At 38.5% G+C, this 24,276-nt stretch overlaps 3 protein-coding genes across 4 annotated transcripts in view; 1 reads left to right on the forward strand and 2 right to left on the reverse strand.

Annotated features, from left to right (window-relative positions):
* Positions 1–14,171, reverse strand: part of SACM1L (SAC1 like phosphatidylinositide phosphatase) — a 61,039-nt gene extending 46,868 nt beyond the window's left edge. Inside the window, exon 1 of the mRNA XM_081970097.1 lies at positions 13,932–14,171. Coding sequence (XP_081826223.1) covers positions 13,932–13,990 — 59 coding nt within the window. The 5' untranslated portion in view covers positions 13,991–14,171. The remainder of the gene's footprint in view (positions 1–13,931) is intronic.
* Positions 14,172–17,026: 2,855 nt separating this feature from the next.
* LOC309401922 (small nuclear ribonucleoprotein Sm D1-like) lies at positions 17,027–21,707 on the forward strand. Its single transcript, XM_081971296.1, has 4 exons — positions 17,027–17,261; positions 18,189–18,265; positions 19,976–20,167; positions 21,128–21,707. The coding sequence occupies exons 1-4, from the start codon at positions 17,248–17,250 to the stop codon at positions 21,202–21,204; spliced, it is 360 nt and encodes a 119-aa protein (XP_081827422.1). The 5' UTR covers positions 17,027–17,247; the 3' UTR covers positions 21,205–21,707.
* SLC6A20 (solute carrier family 6 member 20) overlaps positions 20,174–24,276 on the reverse strand; it is a 71,018-nt gene continuing 66,915 nt past the window's right edge. The window contains exons 9-11 of one of the 2 annotated variants that reach the window (XM_081971291.1): positions 23,384–23,543; positions 23,022–23,187; positions 20,174–20,452 (exon numbers count right to left, since the gene is read on the reverse strand). In XM_081971291.1, the coding sequence (XP_081827417.1) occupies positions 20,441–20,452; positions 23,022–23,187; positions 23,384–23,543 (338 nt within the window). In that variant the 3' untranslated portion in view covers positions 20,174–20,440. Of the gene's footprint in view, positions 20,453–21,928; positions 22,583–23,021; positions 23,188–23,383; positions 23,544–24,276 lie in introns of those variants that run through there. The other variant, XM_081971290.1, reaches the window with a different exon arrangement.

Raw genomic sequence — 24,276 nt, forward strand, 5'->3', positions numbered from 1 at the left:
ACCGCTCTCCGAACTGCATCTTTTGTAATATTTTTATTAAAAATTGCCAATTGACCTGATCGAATGCTTTCTCCGCATCTAAGAATAAAAGCACTGCCGGGACTGGGTTATACTTTCCCAAATATTCCATTATATTGATGATTTGTCTTACATTACTTTTCATTTGTCTCCCCTGTATAAAACCAGACTGATCATTGTGAATCATTTGTTGCGCAATTGGCATTAACCTGTTAACAATATTTTAGCAAAAATTTTATAATCTGTATTAAGTAATGAAATAGGCCTGTGGTTTTTTGGCTGGGTAGGATCCTGATCGTCTTTTGGAATCAATGAAATAAAAGCTGTTTTCAAAGGATGGTGGAACCCTGCCTTCCATTTGGATTTTATTAAATAATTCCCTAAGAGGTTCCATCATTTCTAGTTGTAACTTTTTATAATAAACTGCTGTCAAGCCATCTGTGCTAGAGCTTTGCCGATTTTTAACTGCTTAATTGCCAGGAAGATTTCCTCTGTAGTTACAAGTTGATTCAATCTTCCCCTTTGCTCATCTGTAAGTATAGGAATTTTCTCTTTCTCCAAATATCTGTCTATGTCTGACCCTTGCATTTTGTCACCAGCATACAATCTGGTGTAAAATTCTAAAAAAGTCTTTTTAATCATATCCTGTTGAAAAACTTCTTTTCCTTTGTATTCTACTTTCTCTATATTACGAGATCTTTGTTTTTTCCTTAACATATATGCTAACCATCTACCTGGTTTATTGGCATTGCAAAAAGTGTTGTGTTTAGCATATAGAAGATTAGTGGCTATCTGGTCCGACATTAACATATTAAACTGTAATTACCTCTTTTGTCTTCTTAGCATCTGGTTTAGACATTAACTCCTGCTCTTTTTTAAAATCTCTTCCTCTAATTCCCTTTGTTTCTCCGTTTGTCTGCGCCTATAAATATTATTCAAATTTATTAAAACACCTCTCAAGTATGCTTTACTTGCGTCCCAAACCATTTCCATAGATATCCCCTTATGCATATTAAAAGCAAAATATTATTTCAATAGTTTTTTACATTCCATAACATTTTTTCTCATATCTAAATAGATTTTCATTTAATCTCCAAGACCTCCTAGGTCGGTCTCCATATTCAAATTCCATCCAAACTGGGTTGTGATCTGTTAAAGTTCTCGGGCATATCTTAGTCTTCTTCACCCTGGAAAAAAAGTCATTTGTAATTAGTATAAAATCAATTCTGGAAAAGGATTGGTGCCTATCAGAAAAGAAAGTAAAATCCCATTCTTTAACATTCCGTTCTCTCCAGATATCTCTCAGTTCAAAGTCATCCATCATATCAAAAAAGGATTTAGGTAATCTTGTTCGTGTTTGGGTATTTTGCAAAAGCCTCTTCTTGTCTTGAACGGGATCCAGTACTCCATTCCAATCGCCCAGTAAAACGCAGGATCTATAACCCTGTTGTGTTAATTTAGTGTGAAGCAACTTATAAAATTTTTCTTGTTGTTGATTGGGAGCATATACTCCTGTTAAGAGTATTTTCTTTCCTTCTATTAATAGTTCAATTGCAATATATCTACCTTGAGAATCTGCTTCAATTAATTCAGCCTTTAAGTCTTTTCTTAAATATATGACTATACAGTTTTCTTCTCTGGAGCAGATGCTACAAAATGCGATCCCAGTCTTGTGTTTATCAAGTATTTCTGATCCAGTGTTCTAATGTGTGTTTCTTGTAAGCAAATTACATCATTTTTAAATTGTTTCAAATAGTGAAATATTTTTTTCCCTTTTTGTGGTGAGTTTAAGCCATTGACGTTCCGTTAGAAATTTAACTGTCATCTTCAGCATGCTGAAGCTTCCTAAGAGCTGCCTGGAAATCTTGCTGGGATTTCATCTTCGGTCTAGCTCCTCCCACTGCTTCTGTGCTCATGTTTATATTATCTTGGACTATCATCTGGGCTTGTTGAGACTTTAATTCTTGTTCTTTACGTTTAGTAGCCGCACGGGTTTGTCTCTGTTCCATAATTTCTTCTGTTTCCTGCAATAAACTCACAACCCCCGTTTGTGCCTGATTATCTTGTTGCCTGGGGTCCTCTGTCTCTTTTCTTTCTTTGGGACCTGAAGATGGGGGGCATCCTGCCTTTAATCCTATGTTATAAAAATATTTTGCCTTCCAGACAGAGTTGAGACGATGTCTTTCTCCAAGGTAGTTCACCACCAATCTGGCTGGGGTCTCCCATCTGTATTGAATCTGGCGCTTTCTAAGTTCATCCACCAGAAATGCATAGTCCTTTCTAGATCTCAACATTTGGGGGGGGGGGTTCCTTCAATACTATCACATCTTGACCTGCCACTTGCAGTTTGTTTTTATAGGTTGCTTGCAATATTTCATTCCTAATTTTCCTGGTGACAAAATAGATTACAATATCTCTTGGCAGTTGTCTTTGTCTGGCAATCCATGAATTAACGCAGTAAATTTTGTCAATTTGCCAGGCACATTCGGCCTTTGATTCCCCAGTTAACTGAGCGAAAGCGTCTGCAAAAATCTCTCTTAAATTTTCTTGGTTTATGTTCTTTCAAACCCCTTATCCTCAGGGCAAATTTCATTGTTCTATATTGTATCATTGTAAGCTCCGCCTCCAACCTATCAATTTTATTTTGTGCCTCCATACGTTTATTGTCCAACTTTATATTAGACTCATTAATTTCTTCCACCTTCTCATCGAGAGATGTTACGTAACCAAATAATCCTTTAAATGCCTCGACTATATCCTCCCTTATCTCTTGATTATGTTTTTGGATTAAATCCTTAATTCCAGATATTTCATCAGAGACATCTTTAAAGGAGCTTGCAATTTTCCCCTCCAAGACAACTGCCTGTTCTTTTAATGCATTTTGTAAATTATTTTGTAGAGCCTCCAGTGTCAGGGTTTGTGATTGTGTTTCCACCGGAGGTAGTAAAGACTGCAACTTTTGTGACTGTGCTGGCGAACTACCAGAACTTTTTGAAACATTGAATTTTGCCTGCTTTGAAGCCATTTCAAAGTATTCAAATCAAGCTTTTAAGCAACCAATTTGTTCAGTCCAGAAAATCCACCTATTCTCTCAAGTCTTCCAGCAGCACTAACAAGCACTTAACAAGTGCTAATCAGCTTTCTGCTTCACTTTCGTTTTCACCACACCCTTTATTATTCCAGCGCCATTTTTTTAAAGTTCCCTTTAAGTTTACAGAAGGAGATATAATCTACGGAGTTAAGGCTTGTACTTGCGATATATTGACCTCCTGATTCGCTCCACCTGCGTCTTATTCAAACGTAGAATAAGCGTTGAAATAGCAGGGGTGGACGCTGCCTTTTATTTCTGCAAAGGCAGAAGCGCCCCGAGATGAGGAGATTGTCGGGCTTCCTGGGGAGTTCACACCCTTCACGCCACAGAATTGCTTCTGAGGCCGCTGGGGGCCTCTACCCTATGCCAGACAGCTCACCTCCCCCTCTTTTCCCGAGGGGGGGTTCAAACCGCTGGACAGCTGATTTATGCTATCTTAGCAGCTTGTTATTCAAACATGGGGCTGGCGTTCCCGAGGGAGCGTCCTCCAAGGCCAGAGGCGCCACCGGAAGTCGTTCTTATACTTTTTTTTGTTGTGTACCACCCAGAGACATTTCTTGTGAGCCATATAAGATGGATGGATGGATGATGTTAGAGAGAAGCTAGATGTTAGATATAGAGATTTCAAAAGAAAGGCAGATCCTGACTTTACTTACACTTTTGTAGATAATAAATATGGCCTGAAAACAAATTTTCTCTAGTTTCCTAATATTGCCTTCATGTGGAGATACATTGAAGTCAACACTTGAGTTATAAAAATGGTATTTCCTCTTTATACCAACAATATTCCAAGAAAAATATATGAAATCTCTAATACTTTTATCATCTATTATGTTACAGGCAAAATCAGCAGATCTATTGTAGATGTGTTTGGGAACATTGAAAAAAAGAACTGCCTTTGAATCTCTGGTCTCTAACGAGCATTCAACTTACCGTATTTTTCTGTATTCAGTGTATAAGACGCATCCAGATTTTCACCCTCTTTTTTGGGTGAAAAAAGGTGCATCTTATATTCCAAATATATGGTAATCGTTTCTGTCCCAGCCTTTAAAATCACCCTCATTTTTTTAAAAAAATCATTTTAAGCAAATTACTTTCTTCTATTTTGAAACCAACCTTTCTCTAGATCTGAAGGAACATAGAGGAAAACAGACCATCAATGTTTTAATTGAGAAGGAAGAATTGTATTTCAATCAATCAATCTCCCCCACCTTAAGTAAAAAGTGTCCAGAGAGTCTATTTCAATTATCCCATTCTATCAGACCTAATTATTTGTACAACTGTAGGATGATCTGTCTGTCTTTTTTGACTTTGGGTTCTTCCACTTTATTTCACCTTATTTTAACTTACAGCTGTATGAAAAAGCCCTGCACGGTTTCAGTTTTAAGCTTTATTTACATGTTTAATCAACTTTTCACTCATAGAAACAATGGAAAATTAGTACTTTGATGAAAATTTCTGTAGTCGGATTGAAATGCATAATTTTTATTAATATAACCAAGGTCTTTTAAAAGTTTTGAGTGAGTTTGTGTGCTAAAACAAACATAACTTGAATTTTTGAGAATGTTAGGATCGAAAGTAGCCAATCAGCAGTGAGCTTTGGCTGACCAATCAAAATACACAGAGGCTAAATCTATGAGCCAATCAATGTTGTCATACTCTCTGACTATAAATAGGCATGAAAAGCATTGAGAAATTTAATTTAGCTCTGGCTGCGGGCAAGGATGAAGGCCTTTACTTCACTAGTACTGAGCAGCAGCATTGCATCATTGTGCTTCATGAAAAGGGTTACTCCTGTACAGAAATAGCCAAGAGAGTGAAATGCCATCACACCACAGTGAGCAGAGTGGTTGAAAAATACCAAATAACTGGTTCGGTTGATGATAGGCTCCGCTCTGGAAGACCAAGAAAGTTGACAAAATGGCAAGATCAGGCTCTGCAATGCATTTCGATGGCTGACAGGAAACGCACCTCACCTCAGATTACAAGAATTTGGGGTGAAACGTGTGATGTAAAAGTGTGCACAAGCACAGTGCATCGCAGACTGCTTGCCAGAGGGCTCAAAGGCTACAGGGCTCGAAGTAAACCCTTGCTCACAGACGCTCACCACTCTTGTCGATGTGCATGGGCCAAGAAGTATGCCGGTGACCAACGAACAATGGGCCAACAATAGGCCAGTGACGAGAGCAATTTCTACTTGATTGGGAATCGGTGCAATAAGTATGTCAGAAGATTTCCAGCTGAAGAATTTAGACCCTACTGTGAAGCATCCATTGCACGTGATGATCTGGCACTGTATCGTTGATTCTGGTATTGGTTGGATACAAATCGTGCAGGGAAAGCATAAGCTTTTTGCAACTTGGTGCTGTTTGGATGGGGATTGTGAATTTTCTTGCATGCTTACAATGCATGCTTACAATGACTATGAAAACAGATTAACTGATGCATACCCAGTGTCACAGGTGTTGCAATTACTAAGGCCAATGCTAGTGTTTTGTTAACATTTTTATTGTTTGTGGACCTGAAAAGGACTGTTTAGGTAACCAAACATGGTTACTGATATGAAATTGGGCAGCCCTTATTGCTTATCACCAGGCGGCATCACTTTGACATAGACTGTATAAGCCTTTGCATGTGATCTTTGGTGACAGGCTGCAATAATAGATTCAATCAGCTCCTGCTTGGTCTTCGGAAGCTTCTTGCTTATTTTGTAACCAATCTTGGCCCACAAATTCTCAATTGGGTTCAAATCCGGGCTTTGAGCTGGCCAATCCAGCTCCATCCTTGTTCATCCACTGCTGGATGGACTTGGCTCGATGACAAGGAGCGTTGTCATCCTGGAAGAAAAAGTCCTTCCCTACAAGTTGCTGAGCTGAAGGAAGCATGGTCTTTTCCAGGACTGCAACATACTGCTTGGAATTCATGATTTTTACTTAAAAACAACCAGTATTTATTTAAATATAACAATAATTACATAGCAGCATAAAATATCATAAAATCAATGGCCTATCCAAAAAATGCCATAAACCGTAAACCTTAAACCATAAAGCGTGCAGGACATTTTCACACAGCTGTATATGCCATCAAATATATATATCAATTCTTAGCAATCACATAACTATTTTCTCCATGATGATCTCTCCCTGATTTGCTTCTTCAGGCCTTCCAATAGTCATTGATAGTATAACTGAATCCATGTGCTAGTCATCCTACTCTTCTCTTTCCTTCCACTTTACCCAGCATTAAACCCTTCTCCAGAGCGCTACAACTTTGCATAATACTGTATGTCCAAAACATAATCACTGGACAAGTTTTTGTTTCCCAAAGGTTTGGGGTTTGAAAACTTCTGATTATGAATTCAAATTGAACACGTATAATTTTATAATTATATCACATGGGATTCTTGAGAAATATGAAATTAACTTTTAATGATTATAATTTAGTTAATCACATAATGTTTCTGACAAGCTGCATGTTTAGCAGAGCTAAAGGTGTTTTGCTGTCGAATGTTGTTTGTATTAGGTACCTGATACATGTCGCTGTAGTGTCCAACAATAGCCAGCATTGATGGATTCGAATTGCCCTGATACTCTTTTTCCATTTTAGCGGTGTCCTAGTGAAACCTTTTGCCATGTTCATTACTCACTGTACCTATATTTTTGGGAAAGAATTCCAAGTGTAACTGTAGAAAATGAATCTTCGGTGACATGTAGCCCTTCACGGTGTTGTATACTCTAAAAAATTTGTCCATCAGCTGAATATAGTTTGGTGCTCTGTAGTTGCCAAGAAATATCATCCTTGAATGCTTTCCAAAATATTTTTTTGGCCTTACAGATCTTTGAACTATTTGTCATTAATGGCGTATCTGATCTGTGATCCAACAAAAATGCTGTTCTTAATCTTAGTTATTCCTGGAAATATCAGTCTCAAATCATGAAAATTTCATCTTCCTTCTTCATTACTTTCACACAATTTTTTAATCAGCTTAAGTTCTATTTGAAGCAGAGCCAAAATATCTTTGTTGGGTCAACAAGCAGTTCATTTGCCACATATTTTATCCTGGAATCAAATTATTTCAGAGGCCTTGTCTTGACACAACAAAAGTACAGTTCAGACATTTTCTTAATAAGTCCAGTCATAGTGCGCCTTGAGGCTTAAAGCATGTACTCACCACAAATATAGCAGAATGGACCATAGCTGTTCTGACATTGGCGAGACATTTCTGATATTACCAATCATCCTTTAGCATAGCAAGTCTATACTGGCTTGTTATGTAAATTACATACATATAGACAATGATAGTCTTAAGACAATCAGATCAAAATATATGGAAACCAATATCAACGAAATAGTGTCTATGCATATGAGCTGCTTTTGTATCTTTCTAAGCAGCATCCACTGTAGGAAGTTTAGCACCCACCCCTCTCCTACAAGAATGAAATATTCTAGGAAATATTGAAAAGGAAGAATATTATATTTCCCTGGATAAGAAATGGAGAAACATGTTTTAGGCAGGAAACAGACTCACTCTTAATACCTCCCACTTTCCTTAATGGACCATTAAAATGCCCAAGCCAGTCTATTCTACATAATAAAGAATTCTCCCCTTCAGCTCCAGGGCGATGGGATTAAGGCATGATAGTATTAGCCTTCCACAGAAACTCACTACATGGAGCTGGAAACTCAAACTTGGACTCAAAACAAACTTAGAGAGTTGTCCCTGCATGGCCCCATGGGAGTCTGACAACCAATCAGAATACATTTCTTACACAGGAACAGGAAACAGAGAGATGGGGCTGAACAGAACATAAAAAAACCAGCAAGCCCCCTTTTTTTTCTCTCTCTCTTTTTTCTTCACCCAACATCTTGAATCATATGATCACCTTTTCTGTTCAGGACCTCAAACCATGTGCTCCTGTCCACTATTAAACCATCTTTCCAAGCAGCCTCCATTTTTCCAGTGTCTTTTTTCCCCACCTGGAACTGAACCCAGAAGGACATTTCTTCCAACCATCCAGTCCAAGCATGTCTGGGCATGCCCAAACTGTACAATCCACAAATGTTATGCAATATGCCCATCAAGCATACTTGGACATGCATTAGATCACAAAGCATCTTATAACACAAGTAAAACTTACAATTTATATAAGACATTGCAAAAAGAGATTTCTATAAAATAATACATAATAGGTTACATTACAGGTTATTTTCATAATTAGCAGCCAAAAATCCATAGATACATCCAAAAGCATTCTGGAAGCAAAATTATTGTTGCCCAGTGTAACTTGAGTCTGGTTATTTGTGTCTCGAAAGAAAACTTCCAGGGTTTTTTTTTCCTTCTGATTAGCCAATGCTTTGTTTTCTGGCATCCACAATATTCTCAGGAATCATTTTTAACACCAAAGTTCAAAAGCATTATTACTCTTTTTTTTTCTTCAAAATTCAACTTTTACTTCCATAGAATACCACACTTGTACTATTCTGATATTTGTAGCTATAGATCAGGACAGTATCTGAATATCTTTTCAAATTATTTTTTTTAACTTGGGACCCAAGGAGGACGTGAAATCACAAACAAACCAGTCTGGAAAAAGTACGCAGAGCCCTGAATTAAGACACGTGTCACTAGTGTTATAGATTGATAGGTGGTTTTCAAACTGACCAGTGACATGATGGAAGTAGAAAGCAGCAAAGCCAGAAGAGGAAACTACCATGTTTCCCCAAAAATATGACTTACCCCGAAAACAATCCCTAGCCTGAGTTTTGAGATGGACCTAATATAAGCTCTACCCCCAAAATAAGCTGTAGTGAAGGGGTTAGGTGTGGCCAGCAAAGGAGGCAGCGCTTCCATTCCCTGATCACTTCATGGAGGCTCAGTCCATTAATCGCAGCTCCAAGGATTAGATGGGGCCAGGAGCTGCCTCTCATTCTGTCTCTCTGGGCACCTGGAGGTGTTTCCAGTGCACTCTTGCCAGCCCTGGTCCTCCCCACGGTGCCAGGCAACCTCGCAGCCAAGGGTCCCTTTTTTCCACAACTCAACCTTGTAGCTCTAGAGCAGGCGTCGACCAGAGTTTGTGCTCTGCCAGGCCTGGAGCTCAGGTCTTGCTCAGGCTGCTTCTACAAGGCAGAAAGCCATGCAGCATGTCGGAATCGGCTCCCCCCTCCTGCCCGCTGCTGGGTCTGCTGTACCTCCTGCTGCTGGCCTTGCCTGGTCTCACCGCCGCCCTGGCTGCGCTGCTCTCAGCAGCTCTGCTGGGCTGCTCCTGCCTGACATGGAGCAACTCAGTCCATATCTCCGGAGCACCTCTCCCATCGCTGGTCTGCCAGGGCCCCATTCACCAGCAATTGCACTGCCCTGTGTGAGCTCTATGGTGGCTCTGCAGCAGGAAGGAGGATTGCTCCGAAGCTGCGGCAGAGAGTTGCACCTGGGGAATTCTACAGATTACATTCCTGAAATATTAACTTTTAACATTGTACTCACAGGAAAATCTCCCCCTCCAATCAAGGTTTGATTTTGCTTTCTGTGAAGCTTTCTGCCAAGAAAGGTCCATGCTTCCCTCCCCCCACCTCTGGCTGTCCATCTCAGCTTTTGCAGATAACCATCCGCCAGGGGTGGAGGCTCCCTATCGCAGGATACAAACTTCCAACTTCCAGGGGAGCTGTTGAGAGTTCTGGGAGTTGAAATCCCCAAGTCTTAAAGTGGCCAAGCGGCTGCCCAAGCTGCCGTAGCCTTGCAGGGCTCTTCGCCCTCCTGGCAGTGCTGATCTCGGCTGTCCTGCTGAGCTAGTCCTGTGTGGCGTGGGATGATTCATCCCAGATCAAAAATCTTTGGAGCTCCACTGGCCTGCCAGGGCCCCCTCACAAGTGACTGCCAGTAGAGCCATGCCACCTGTGCCACCTCACTCGCTGCTGCCTTTGGAGCACTGAGAGCCAGCCTGCACACCGACTTGGTGCTACAGATGCCAGGCTACAGCTACGCTGAATCTGGCACTCTTCGGACCCTGGCAGGCATTGCATCCCTGTTGACAGCTGTGCATGGCGTATGTCCAGAAGGAGGTATGTAGGCTGCTGGGTAGCAGCTGGGGATTGGTGATAGGCTGGGCAAGGTGAGGTGGCTGCAGAGCTGCCACAGGTGACCAAGGGCAGCCTCATGCCTTCCTTGCACAGTTGCCATGAGAACTGCAGCCCTCGCCAGGGCCTGAAGAGTGCCAGGGTCAGCATAGCTGTATGCCCGGAGCCTGCAGCAGTGAATAGGCATGTAGGCTGGCTCTCAGTAGCCAAAAGATGGTGGCGGGTGAGGCGGCACAGGCCGAGCATGGCTCCACCAGAGGACACTTGCAAAGGGCCCCTGGCAGGCCAGTGGTGCTTTGGAGGTTTTTGATATGGGACGACTCATCCTGTGACAGCCAGATCAGCCCAGCAGGGTGACCAAGATCAGCACTGCCAGGAGGGCAAAAAGCCCCTGTGAGACCACAGCAGCATGGGCATCACGGCCAGCACAGCGCTCCCCATTCCCGAGAAGTGTTCCAGCAGCAACTGGGCTAGCAGGTAGTGAAGTTGGAGACCGGGTCATGCTGAGAGCTTCGCCCGTTGCAGCCACGGCAAGCAGACAATGAGACAGAGAGGGTGCGGCCAGCAGTCATGTGTTCCCGTTTCCATTGGCCTCTGTGCTCACTGCCTCCTGCATGTCAAAAAAATAAGACCTCCCTAAAATAAGCCTGATTGCTTATTTTCAAGCCCAAAAGAAAATAAGACTGGGTCTTATTTTGGGGGAAACACAGTATTATTGTTATCTATAATGGATAGTACATTCACCAGTGAGGATAACACCATTCAACAGTGACTCAAAATATAAATATAAAAGGTGGGGATTGCAAGAGGGACAACAAAAATTTCTACCAGCATAGAGATCAACATACTTTTTGTTTGGCCAGCAATCTGAGTCATAATAAAAAGTCCAATTTCATTCACATAACTGTTATATTTACATTTTAACAATTTGTTCCATAATGTGAAATCTCTATATTGCCATTTACTTATCTTTTTCTCAATATACACAGTTCCATACTTTGAAAGCCTTTTCTCTCTGGCAACTAATTCCAGCATTAATATGTTCACAACTTTTTTCTTCTACATTCCTATGAAATTGTCTTCTTCTAAACCCCAGCATATCCTTCTGCTCTAGTTCTTGGGTTCAGAATCATTCTTCTTTAGGCAGCAACAAAGTTTGGTTCTTTCAAACTGGGTTTTCTCTTGTATCAACAAAGTCTGAAGCAATCTGGCTTTGAAAAAGTGATCAGCCTAACAGCTGTGGGAGACTGGCAAAGACAATGCATAATGTTTTAGGAGGGAGATTCTTAATCAGGATGCAATCCTTCTACTCCATCAGCTCCATCAGGTAATTTTTAAACATGAGTTTAGACACTCATCCATTTACCTGCTTCCTGTTCTATCTGATACAATCACATAAATGTCTGCATTTGTCATAAGAGATTTCAATATTAAACCTGGACCCCTAAGAGACCAAAATCTGTAATGATGATAATCCTGACTCATTAGGATGGATGGTACCATTACTTAGTAGTATGACAGATCGAGAAGCTAACCTTCTTAATTTCAATCAAACGTCATACACATAGTCACTGTTGAATCCATTATGACAACTGCCTACATATTACCTACTCCTCAATTTACAATAAAAAATCTTCATTAACATGTTTCAGAGCACTCATACAGAAAGCTTATACCTGAAGAGGAAGGCAGCCTTCATGTGTTCAGCCTTCATTTTTAAGAAACCTACCATAGTTAGTGAACAATATTGCTTAAAGTTTTCTGCAGTATGTTGAAACATTGTAGCAGCTTGTCCCAATTTCAGTTTTATCAAAGAGGAAAAGAATAATAACCATTAAGCAATTGAATTAGGCTAAAAATATATTTGCATATTTTTCCATTTGATGAGATTACTGGAATGTATGTATCAAGCATTAAACTCCATCAAAAATATTAAGAATTTAATTGTACACTTCAGAAAGAACAGCCCATATAAAATGTGTTCCCTATTTCCGTATCATAACACAAACTAAGGGTTGATAAGCCAAGAGACAATTTGACTGATCAACAACTTTATTAGATAACTTATTATCAATAAATGAATATATAAATAAAAGCAATGGTCTTTAAAATACTAATTCAATATTTATTTGTGATTTTTTTGGGAAGTTCTACCACACTGAATCCCTAAACAGCATTCCCTTGTAAGTATGCTTAAAATCAGTAAAATAAAGAGTAATGGAGAATCTTTGGAAAGCCCAGGACACTGCCCCTTCACTGTTGCTCCATGAAATGTAGAAATCTAGGCCAGCGTACATTATGGAATTATGGGGTTATAATGCTTGCATAGTAGTTATGGTAGGGAGTGAGGCTGTATATTGCATTCTATGGAATACTGTAGTCTCCAGATACAATTAATCTAGATAGTGAAAGTTAGTTCAGTAATAAGATTAAAGTGTGTGTGTGTGTGTGTGCGCGTATATGTGCATATATTTATATATATACACACAAACAAAATATGATTTTAATTTTATAACTGAGCTAACTTTCACTATCTAGATAAATTGTTCCTAAAGACTACAGTATTGCATAGAATGCAATATATATATTGCACACACACACAGATTTTAATCTTATTACCGAGGTAACTTTCATTATCTAGATAAATTGTTTCTAGAGACTACAGTATTGCATAGAATACAATATACTGCCTCACTCCCTACCATAACTACTATGCAAGCATTATAACCCCATAATTCCATAATGTACGCATTAGGAAGATGTTGGCCCAGGTTTCTAGTTTCAAGGAGCAACAATGAAGGAACAATGCCTGCCTGGGCTTTCCAAAGATTCTCTATCACCAATGCTTAGTATTAGGCAGACTATTGCAGCAGTTATGTAAAGGTAAAATGTCTTCACATCAAATAAAACCATGGATTTATTGTGCTCTCATAATTCAACTTAGCATTCTACATAATTATTTGCAAGGAGCTTCTTCTAATAACATAAGCCTTTACCTACAACAGCTCATTGCACAACAGAAGAGTCCACTTCATGACCTTCATATCAGTTGAACTATAGATTTCATCTTATCCAGTTAAAGTAATCCATGCTGCAAAAATGTTTGCAGGTTAGATCACCTGAATGGTTGAATGGTACTGACAGGGCCAGTAACAAAAAATTATTACTCGGTCTGGGAAAGGGGAGACAGGCTCTTACTTTTTTACCAGGACAAAGCAATGAAAAAAGGCAAAAGATGATTTTAGCAAGGAAAGGGAGACTTCAGTATAAGTGAAGAATAAACTTCACAAAGAAATATTTTCAGACCCTGTAAACGAGTCGGCTGTGCTGGAGGTGATTTGACCACGTACGTGACTTCAACTTCGACTGGGAGGTTAGAGAAGAAAAGCCACGGAAGAAGCAAAAAACCGGTGTGGAATAAGTGACCCAGAAAGCTTCGGTGGTTGGGTTTACCGGCCATAATACATGAAAAAAGGAATCGAAAAGAGGATTTCTTGGGGCGAGGAAAACTAGAGGCCAAGAGTGGTGGGGGATAGCCTTTCCCCAGCTGGTGCACGACATATGGGTTGAACGAACAATTCCCAAGGCAAGCGCTTATTACAAGTGGGGGAGACTCGACCCAGGACGTAGCCCGACAAAACAAAAGGGGAGGAGGCGCCAGAGGCACCTTCATACGAGGGCTTATTTTACCCTCTAGAGGGGCACGAAATTAGAAGTCGTATTTCCCGCCGGCCATTGGCCGCTCACTCACAGCTTCAGCTCCTCGTAGGCAGCTGCTGCTGCCGCCGCGGCTACCACCTTAGTTCCCATTTGCTCCTTCGTCCGCCGCGGAGTTCCGTTCGGGCTCTGCCTGCTTTTTATTTAGAATTCCTTCCTTGCTTCCCGGTCACTTGGCAGCCGCGCCTAGGCCTTCAAGACGGCACACCACTTAGGACAAACTTAATGAGAAATCATTCCACGGCTTCCCCTAAAAGCGAAGCAATGACTAGGAAAGCTGGGATTGGTGGAATCTGTCGTTCTAATCACGCCAACCTATACTAGATGAGTGGGCGGGAACCACAATTGTGACGCTAGCTCCAGCTCTAGGCAACGAATGGAAAGCGACGTGGTATTGACTATCATCCATTGTAATTTCGATTTATGGAAGTACAGCGTTTCCTAATTAAGGTCTAAAACAATGTTTTTCAACATTTCCAGCTTGAAGATGTGCGGACATCAACTATCAGAATTCCCCAGTAATATGTTGCCTGGAGAAGTCTGTAAGTTTAAGTTTACACATCTTCAAACTGCCAGGTTTGAAAAATACTGGTCTAAAATGAAAGACTGTGGAAAGGTTTTGATTGGTTTAAACTACGGCACTACCCGCAAAAAACCTGTGTATGGAATTTACAATGTGGCGGAATTTAGAATACAGGCAAAAAAGTTCCACATTTTACCAGCGTGGGCCAGTGGCGCAATGGATAACGCGTCTGACTACGGATCAGAAGATTCTAGGTTCGACTCCTGGCTGGCTCGATGCTAGAGTTTTTCTTCTTAAATATTTAATTTATTATTATATGAAGCTTTATATATTATTTAGTAATGCAGCTTATAACTCCTAGACTAATGGCAACTTAGCTGTTTCTTTTGCCCCAATTTTGTTTGTACACCATGCCTGGCAGGGATATCCGTATTTAGTATAGCTTTAATACTAAAAATTGTGCTGTGTTCCTACACTGTGCTAAACTACACATTGTGGGGGCTCAGATGTTTTACAGCTGCAGTGTGTGCCCAAGACAAGGCAGAAAAGAGCAGGGGGAAGACCATCCAGCTACAACTGGTACAAAATGTAACAACACAAACAGTAATAGGTGCCACATATAGAACATGTGCCATACATGAGCGGCCACCTACAATTTCTGCCCACAGAGTAGGTATATTCCATATCTCTTCTATTAAACATACAATCGCTTTAGAGATTATAGCAGCTTCATTCATAGTATATGTCCGGTTTGATAATCCCACAATTTGCAATGGCATTTTTTCTTCTTCATGACTCAAAAGCATTTATTGAAACATCCAGTTTGGTATAATACCAATAGAAGATAATATTTCTAGCTCAGGATTGAATTGTGGGGTCCTTGGTGATCTCTGAACTTGGTAGTTTTTTTTGCAGACATTTCATTACTCAACTAGGTAACATCCAGTGGTGGGTTTCCATTTTTTTTTACTACCGGTTCGCTTGTGCGCGTGATGCTTCTGCGTCCGGGCAGGTGGGCAGAGCCTCCCCCCGCCGCAACTACTGGTTCAGTTGATACATGGTAATATCATGTTTAATAATAGCACATTTTCTGTTTGTAATGTGTGTTTAGAGTTGACAGTGCATAAATGTATTAAGCTGTAAAGTGTAAGCTTTCTTGGACTGCAATTTTTCTCATTAGTTCTACTGCTAAATTGCTTATGAAATGAAAGACAAGTGAGCAGCAAACATCAAATGCATTTATTCAAAAAACAAGAATATGGCAGGAGGCATGTTCCACAATGTACTCAAAGCCACAAGAACAACTAAATGTTTAGTTTAATTTAAAATGGAATTCAATTTACTTAGATTTCTAAGTGAATATTTTGATTATGTGCATCAAGTCACCATTGACACTTAATGACTACATAACTTTTCTCATTGTAATTATTTTATATTTTTATGCATCTGTTTTTTTTAAATAAAATAGTAGTTCACTATTGCCTTCTGCCAGACATTTGCTTTACCTGAGATAGCTTTTGCATATGGCTGATCACTGGAGAAAACATTTTTGACATCCACTCCCAATATTCTTTGCTTATTCCACCCCAAAACACATTCCACTCTCTCAGCCACAATAAGGCAACATAAATTATGGGTATTACTTCCCACGTATTTAGTAATTTTATTTTGTCTTATTTAAAATTACAGTGGGACGCAACATTTTTTAAGGGTTGCTTCAACACTTTTGGAAGCTAAATGCAAATATGGGAAGAATCTTTAAATAACTGTCTCTATTAAAGCTGGAGAGAGAGCAGAATTAATTATAGGAACAGGAACTAATGTTGCTGCTTGAATACTATTTTGCATGTGTACTTGTACAAAATGAAAGTATATATCAATCAATCTAACTGGCTTGCATGTTTATGACTTACAATGTTAGATTTTATCAGATATTTAAACTATGCCATTGTGCAGCTGTGATTTACAAGGAAAAAACCAATCATACAATGATAATTTTAAATGATATTTTTATTCTTTTATTCTTATCCTGAACAGATTCTTGAAACCTGAGCGTGTAAATAATTCTAAGCTCTACAAGTCTTTTCAAAATTTCACTTTTTAGCAAACAAATATTTAGTACAAATGTAGAATCAATGATTTTTCTTCCCTATTTGTAGGCATGAATATATAGGAAGAGAGAAAACAGTTTTCATTCATCTGGAATAATTGCATACATCGAACACATGGCTAGAGAATTTTATGACCTTGAGTTGCTGCTAAAGTAGAACGTTCAGCACCTCTTACATCCAATTGAAGAGCTCCGGAATTTGTACCTTAGTTCTCTGGCATGTGCTTGTTTCTCCACCCATTAATTTAATAGAGAAGTTCTTGTCGCACCTTCTTCTAAAAGACCACAAAAAACTTGGGAAATAGAGTATGCGCCCATTAAAAAGCAATTTAAAGATGAGCTCTACTCTCTGCTTTTTTCTTTCCTACGTTCTTGACTCTCAGCTCTGTCCCGCCTATTTTTTTGCACAAAGCTTCCCTTCCTTATTACATTGAAGCAATGAAGTTACATATGATGATCTTGCAGGGGAGGCGCTTCTTTTAAAACGGCCCTCTAATTAAATCCGGAACAGAAAACGGAGGGCGGTGCTTCCGGCCATTGATTCAGCACTCGCTCAGAAGCGCGCCAGTTGCTTCCTTTCGTGAGTAACGGAAGCGGCCTAGTTTGAGGTGGCTGCGCCTAGCTCAATTTTTTCATTATTCCTTTTGGCTTCTCACCCTCGGGGAGGCCTCTGTATCTGCTTTAGCCGCTTCGAGTTACCCCCGTTGCTTTTTCACCATGAAACTCGTGCGGTAAGTGTCAGCTCTTCGAGAAAGGCGGGAACAATTTGAAAATACGTTGGGCCAACAGGCCCTAACTTCTTTTCATGGCCGCCTCCCTTTCCCTATCCCCTCTCTAGACTTGGGTTCCTTCCGACACGCTGAAAACCTTTTGTTGTCCAGTTTTGCGTCACAATTTTAAAATGGAGAATCAGTTTTACCCTTAAATATATTTGGAGCCAAGCAATTTCCTTTCAATAGGTGGCCATTCACAAAGGGCGGCGAAGCTATTTCTGGTACAGAGTAGACAACGAAATTCTATCAGACATAGGTTAAAATAAGGTTAAAATATAGCTGCCCAAATAGCAATATTTTGCAGATCTGGTTTTAGACAACCTTATTCAGTGTGAGTGATTATCTGCTCATTTGTGTATACCACCATATGCTAAACCTCAATCTGGTAACTGTAAAGCTGCATCTATTGATATTATTGGGCAAGTACAGTCAAGAGGTTGAAACAGATTATAAACAAACTATGTATGTAGAGGCTGTATCATGAATGCCCATTACCTACCTAATTATACAGGCAAACAATTAAGATGTGTGTTGGGGACATGAGTATTATAATTTGAAATAGCCAAATCATCATGAGTTGATTTTACTTGGTGGCAGATTAACGCAGCAGTATTATATCTTCAAGAGCCTAAATCAGGGTTTCTTGTATACAATTCCTTATCTTTCTGGGTTGACTGCTTGGATGATAGAAGATTCCCAACTGTTACTACAAATAATTACCTGTCTTTGCTTAATAACATTCATCAGCCAATAGAATGATTTAAATGTCAAATGGTTGTTGATATTTGCTTTGTGGAGACATTTGCTTTTTCATGAATTTCAGCTTTTATTGTAATTATGTAAATCATTTACATATAAAGTAATATGTTTGTTCCAATTATGCAGATTTCTTATGAAACTTAGTCACGAAACTGTCACCATTGAACTGAAAAATGGGACTCAGGTACATGGAACCATTACAGGTATGTGGTTCTGGATGAAAAAAATTATCAAAAAAATTGTAACTAAATAAAATTCTGAATATTTGGCAGAATTCACAGGTATCTTTCCCTTAAATCAGGAGTGTGTCTATGTGGCTTCCATTTTATTGATGCAAGTATATTTATGCTTTGAAATAGAACTACAGCACTATCTATCTGCACTGAGAAATATCTAATATTATTAGAATTGCATTCCTAGATTAGACTGATAAATCCGCTTATTCAAGGTCACTATATGGATTTTTCTATAACTTCTAAAACTACCAGTATTTCCAGCTATTCTTGGAGCATTGCACTCTCGATATTTTGTGTTTAATAAAAATCAAGTGTAACATTTTCACAAAAGTTTTCATTGTCAAAATAAGGAAGAAATTGTCATTTATACTTCAATACTTGTGTGATATTCCAGCTAGGAGTCCTCACCTTTCTTCACTACTGAATATATCTGGTATCTTAAGAATATGGTGTGGCACTTTTACAAACTGCTGGGGAATTTCCACTGAGCAAAATGGTCGTAATCAGTTGTAATGAATATTCCTGCTAGTAAATTCTTCCATCGGATATTTCTTTATCCATGCTTACCTTTCTCTGGACAATTAGGCAAACATCCAAGTAAAAGATCTGGTTGTATCTAGCAAACATTTATTTTGAAGATTTATATGTAGACTATTTATGGTTAATAATTCTTGAAAATAAAGTTTGGCTTGTAACACAGTTTCCCAACCTTTCCGGCTTTGCAGACCGACGGAGGGGGATGAAGGAATGGTTACATGTGGCAGGCATGCACGCCTGTACTCTTGCAAATGGAGTGCATGTGCTCACCTGCTGCTTATGCAAGTGAGGATGTATGTGTTCGCCTGTCATTTCCACAGCCTGGTCCTGTATGGTCCAAGGCTTGGTAGTGGATTGCAATTGGGGGCCCATGTGGTAGCATATTTGTTTTCCTTTTTTAAAGCTTTTTTTTTAAAATTGTAGGACATCAGGTAGAACAAAAGGCCTGATAGTTGCCAAGGGAGGAAGTGTGGCCAGCTGGCTTATTTGTTATATTAGAAATCATAGTTCTAGCTAGAACAAGATTGTGATGGGGACAGTGGGCGTACCAGTGCCTGCTGGGAGCACCAGGTACCGTTCTGGTACGGTGCTCCGGAGGGCCCGCCCGCTCTCCTTACTGCTATTTGAGCCGATCGGGGGTTATGCGTACGGTGCCTGCTCGACATTCTGCCGAGCAGCTGGAGTGTCGTGGGTAGTAAGTATGCATGCGCTTGCTGCACACGTTCATGTGGTGGACGCCGGGTCCTGTTGCAGCGTACCACTTGCAACAGGATCCGGAACCCAGCACTGGATGTGGGGTGGGGGGGCAGTTTTGAATGACTGGAGAATAAGTCAAGCACATGAGTAGTGAATGGAGGAAAGAATTTCCGTATGTAGGAAATATGATTGATCTTAAAGGAGAAAACATTTTTTCAAGCAGTGCAGACAAACATTTCTAAGAAAATGCAGGTTTTTAAAAAATATGTGTTAATTTTATTTATGATCCTCATGATTTTCAGCTCTCTACAGTGATAATCAAATGTATAGTATTCTCACATATTACAATAGTAATTTATGCTAGTTGTATGGCCATAGGTAGGCAATTTTGTAATAATACAGATTCCTATAAGATTAGGAAATGTTCTATGCTTTATTTTTCAGGAGTGGATGTCAGCATGAATACCCATCTTAAAGCTGTAAAGATGACTTTGAAGAATAGAGAACCTGTCCAGTTGGAGACATTGAGCATTCGAGGCAATAATATCAGATATTTTATTCTGCCGGACAGTTTACCTCTTGATACTTTGCTGGTAGATGTTGAACCAAAAGTCAAATCCAAAAAAAGGGAGGCAGGTTAGTTCTTGATTTCAAACTTTAGGATAAATATCTAGTTCATTTAAGAACATTTTAATTAAACATTTATAATGATCCCTAAATTGCAGCGTTAATTCTTACTTATAGTGGCTTTAAAAATAAATTTTAACAATGAAAGGGTTATTTCACATTGATTTATACCACTTCGAAAATAAAAGTTGGAAGATTACTTGCTCATATGCTGCTGCTATTTTTGCATAATCATGTGATTAATAATTTCTGTAGTGAGCTGTCATCGTCACACCCTTCAAATCATCTTTGATTCTATAAAATTAAAGTATAGATTGTTTGGTATCTGACTAGATATTATGTAAGGCTAATTTTTGAATAAAGGAATCACATGCTATCTTTCCTCTCATTTCAAAAAAGTTCTTCCAATCTTAAATTCTCTAGCCCTTGTCTTGTAATTAATGGAGCATATAACACCACACTTGTCACTAGAAGGTAAAATCATGAAATTGCATCTCTTACTTTGGCTATGTCATGCAGGGGAATTCACCGGAGAAATATTTATGAAAGAGTTAGTGGAAAAGGAAACCAGGCTGTCAAAGAAAACATGGTGGCTGGACACCATTAAAGCTGACACCAGACAGCATAAAAAACTTTAAAGTGCAAAATTGGAAGTTTGGAGACCTGGCCCATATTTTTAGAATAATATTGCCAAGTTACATATTTTAGAGCATTATTTCTTAGAAGTATATATTTAACAAAACATACCAATTTTCAGTATTTGGAAGCAGAGATAAGTGACAATAAGATCATTGTAAGAAAAGAGATAGTTTAACAAATTTGTAACAAATAGGGATATTTTTTCACTTTTGAATTACTTTGAATAAGTTTTAAAATTTAAAATATATACAGAATACAAGTGTTATACAGTAAAAATTACTATGGTATGATTTCTTTTTAAAAAATAAGATTGTATTTTTTTATGTTCAGTTGCAGGTAGAGGACGTGGAAGAGGAAGAGGGCGTGGAAGAGGGCGTGGAAGAGGAAGAGGGGGTCCAAGACGATAATTTTTTATATCTGTTATTTAAAAAAGCCCCAAACAAGTGGGTTTTTTTAACAGGTTTTATGTCAGTTTTAATAAACAAATGTGGAAAATGTGTCACTAAGTTCAAGTTCTGCATTCATACATTACATGAAACCCCTGATTACACTTGTATTATCTTTAACTTTGATGGCCAAAACTTAAATAGAAATGTTTAATTCTAACATTAATTAGAATTATTTAATTCTAATTAAATAGAGGGGGGAAGATAACAGGTCATGTACAATGCAATCTCTGCTGACCATAATGGCACTTGTGCCTGAGAGAATGCTTTGTAGATGTAATGTGGACATTGCTTGTAAAGTTTTTTCCTAGCACCATTGTAATTTCAAATGGTTTCAGAACAAAATAATTTGTAAGCAAGGATGATCATATTTTGGAATTTTTTTGAAGAGTGGAATTGGGAAACAAAAACATTTGACTGTAGTCTCTTTGTCTTAAAAGCAATAAAAACTTGAACACAGGCAAGTAGTTGCAATTTTCATCACATAATTTTTTGAATTAAGTTTCTATGATTTGATAAAAAATATTTAAACATGATACCACATTCTGTATGCAACTAAAATATGTATGTCTTTAGTTTCTTAGTTCATAATTCTAATGTAGCCCTTGAAATTTCCCAGCCCTGTTCCCCATTATTTTTATAGTTCTTTTGGGAATTACGGACATTCATTAGATAGCAATCTTTATAACCAAAGCATTGTCAGATTCTTTACTACCTACCATAGCTTATAGTTCTTTTTGGAATTATGGACATTCATTAGATTGCTATCTAATGAATGTCCATAATTCCAAAAAGAACTATAAGCTATGGTAGGTAGTAAAGAATCTGACAATGCTTTGCTTATAAAGATAACCTTGAAAATGCATAAATTATGTATCCATATAGAAAAATCAGTTGCACACATTGCAGCTAAATTGTACCATAACATCTTGGATGTTTTACAACCATATTCACATATGCCAGATTTCCTTTGCATAATTGCACAGAATCAATTTTTCAAGTATAATCTTGCCTTTATCTGTCAAAATCAATCTCAAGTTACCGTTTGCTGCTAAGCTTTTTTTTTTTTTTTGATGGAGAATGGATAAGAGGCTATTTTGGTGGGGATATTTGGATACCCAGGGTTTGCTTTGTTGCTTGTTGTAACCTATAATCGGTATAATCTTCAAGCTGGAATGTGAAAGCTGCGTCAGTTGCTAAAGTCCAATTACTGGCGATTTCTTCTGAGCTTTATAAAAGTTACTAATGCTCCTAATGGTATGCATGATGATGTTGATGCCACAAGCAGACCAATAACTGCTAGGCCACCTCTTGGATAATCTTTGGTAACCAGTTGTCCCTACAAGAGACATAACCGAAGTATGAAATGGCCAAGGAAAAATATGCTGCTGTTTTAATCTTGGGGTTCATGGTAAAATATATTACTAAATGATCACATTTTTTCAATTTGCATTCTTTTCATAGTGATAATTTTTCATGCTTTAAAATTTGGTAACTAATTATATTATAATTATATATTATTTCAGATTTAGGAGGCAGACTTTTTTCATCATTTTTCCAACTTTGGTCAGTTTTATTGGACTGCAATTCCTGGAACTCTCAGCCAATATAATTTTTTTTTCTATACTGGCCAAGTTTGAAAATTGCATTCTATGTTGGAAAACTGCCACATTAGAAAAGGATATGTGTTTAATTAATTATTTTTCATATTTCTAGACTGTACATCTCGCCCAACTCCTAAGTTTAAGCTGCCAACAGAAAAAAATTCAGTGAAATACCTCTGTTGCATCCCAGGCTTGATACTGGGATATCCCTGTCCTGATGTAGTCCGTGATGTAAAACACAAACAGGCTTATGATTAATATTGGACTGATAAAAGCCCATAAAACTTTCCAATACCAACTTGGCTCATGTCCAATCATCACACAAAGATCTTTACTAAATCTATTGAAACAAATAAACACTGTTAGCATCTGTCATTCCAATTAAAAAGCAGATATAAAGTATTAGGTTAGAATGCTATCTTAGAATGCTTTAAAAAAACTTGCCATCTTGGAAGAAATTGATATATAAATGCAGAATAATGAATCATGCAATGACAACATATGATCAGAAAGAAGCATCATTATTGACTTCTTACCTTTTTAGCCCATATATGTAACAAACAGCAATAGTTTCCACCAGTACAATAAGTAGCAAGGACAGAGTAGCAGCATAATCATTGAAGATATTAAACCAATAGTTACCAGCCCTTGTAGTAAATATTAGGCCAATGACACAATTGACAATGCACACAGAGCCTATAAAAAGAATAAATACTTTCAATGTTAAAAAGGATCGGAACAAATGTTATATTCTTTTTATTGACTGAAATAATGGTCATTTGATTTAATTTCAAATCAGACAAGATATACTGCAGTTTTTTCAACTTAACTGCTGATTGCTATAATTGATACAGTAACCATTTACAGAGAGAAAACTATCTTACAGCAAAATAATCTATGTAGTTAATATACAACATAAAAAAGTCTAAATTGCATTGTCCCATACGATTATAGGTACCATTGGAGTGGGGAGTACCTTTAAGTCAATCTTGACTCCTTGTGACTACTTAAACAAGTCTGCAATTTTCTTGGCAGGGTTTTGGGAAGTGGTTTGCTATTGTGTTCTTCCTAGGGTTAAGAGAAAGGGACTGGCCCAAAATCACCCAACTGTCTTTGTGCCTAGGGCAGGCCTAGAATAGATGGTATCGCAGTTTCTAGCCCAAGACCTTAATCACTATGCCAAATTGGCTTCTTTCTAGAAAAGGATGTTCACATTTGTAGTAATGGATATTGAGCTGATTAGAAGATGAACTGCAAGCAGGCTGGCACACATTCCTATGGGATGATAAAAATAAAATGCACAAATACTTTCAAAATCATTTAATTAGAAGAGTGTTATTGCAAAAATGGCTCAAAATAAAAAAAAAAAAACACTGAAAATTCCGAATTGGCTGTCACCGATAGAAAGGACGACTCATCCAAATTTTAT

The sequence above is a fragment of the Natrix helvetica genome, assembly GCF_964273705.1.
Source record: "Natrix helvetica genome assembly, chromosome: Z".
NCBI classification, from domain to species: Eukaryota; Metazoa; Chordata; class Lepidosauria; order Squamata; family Natricidae; genus Natrix; species Natrix helvetica.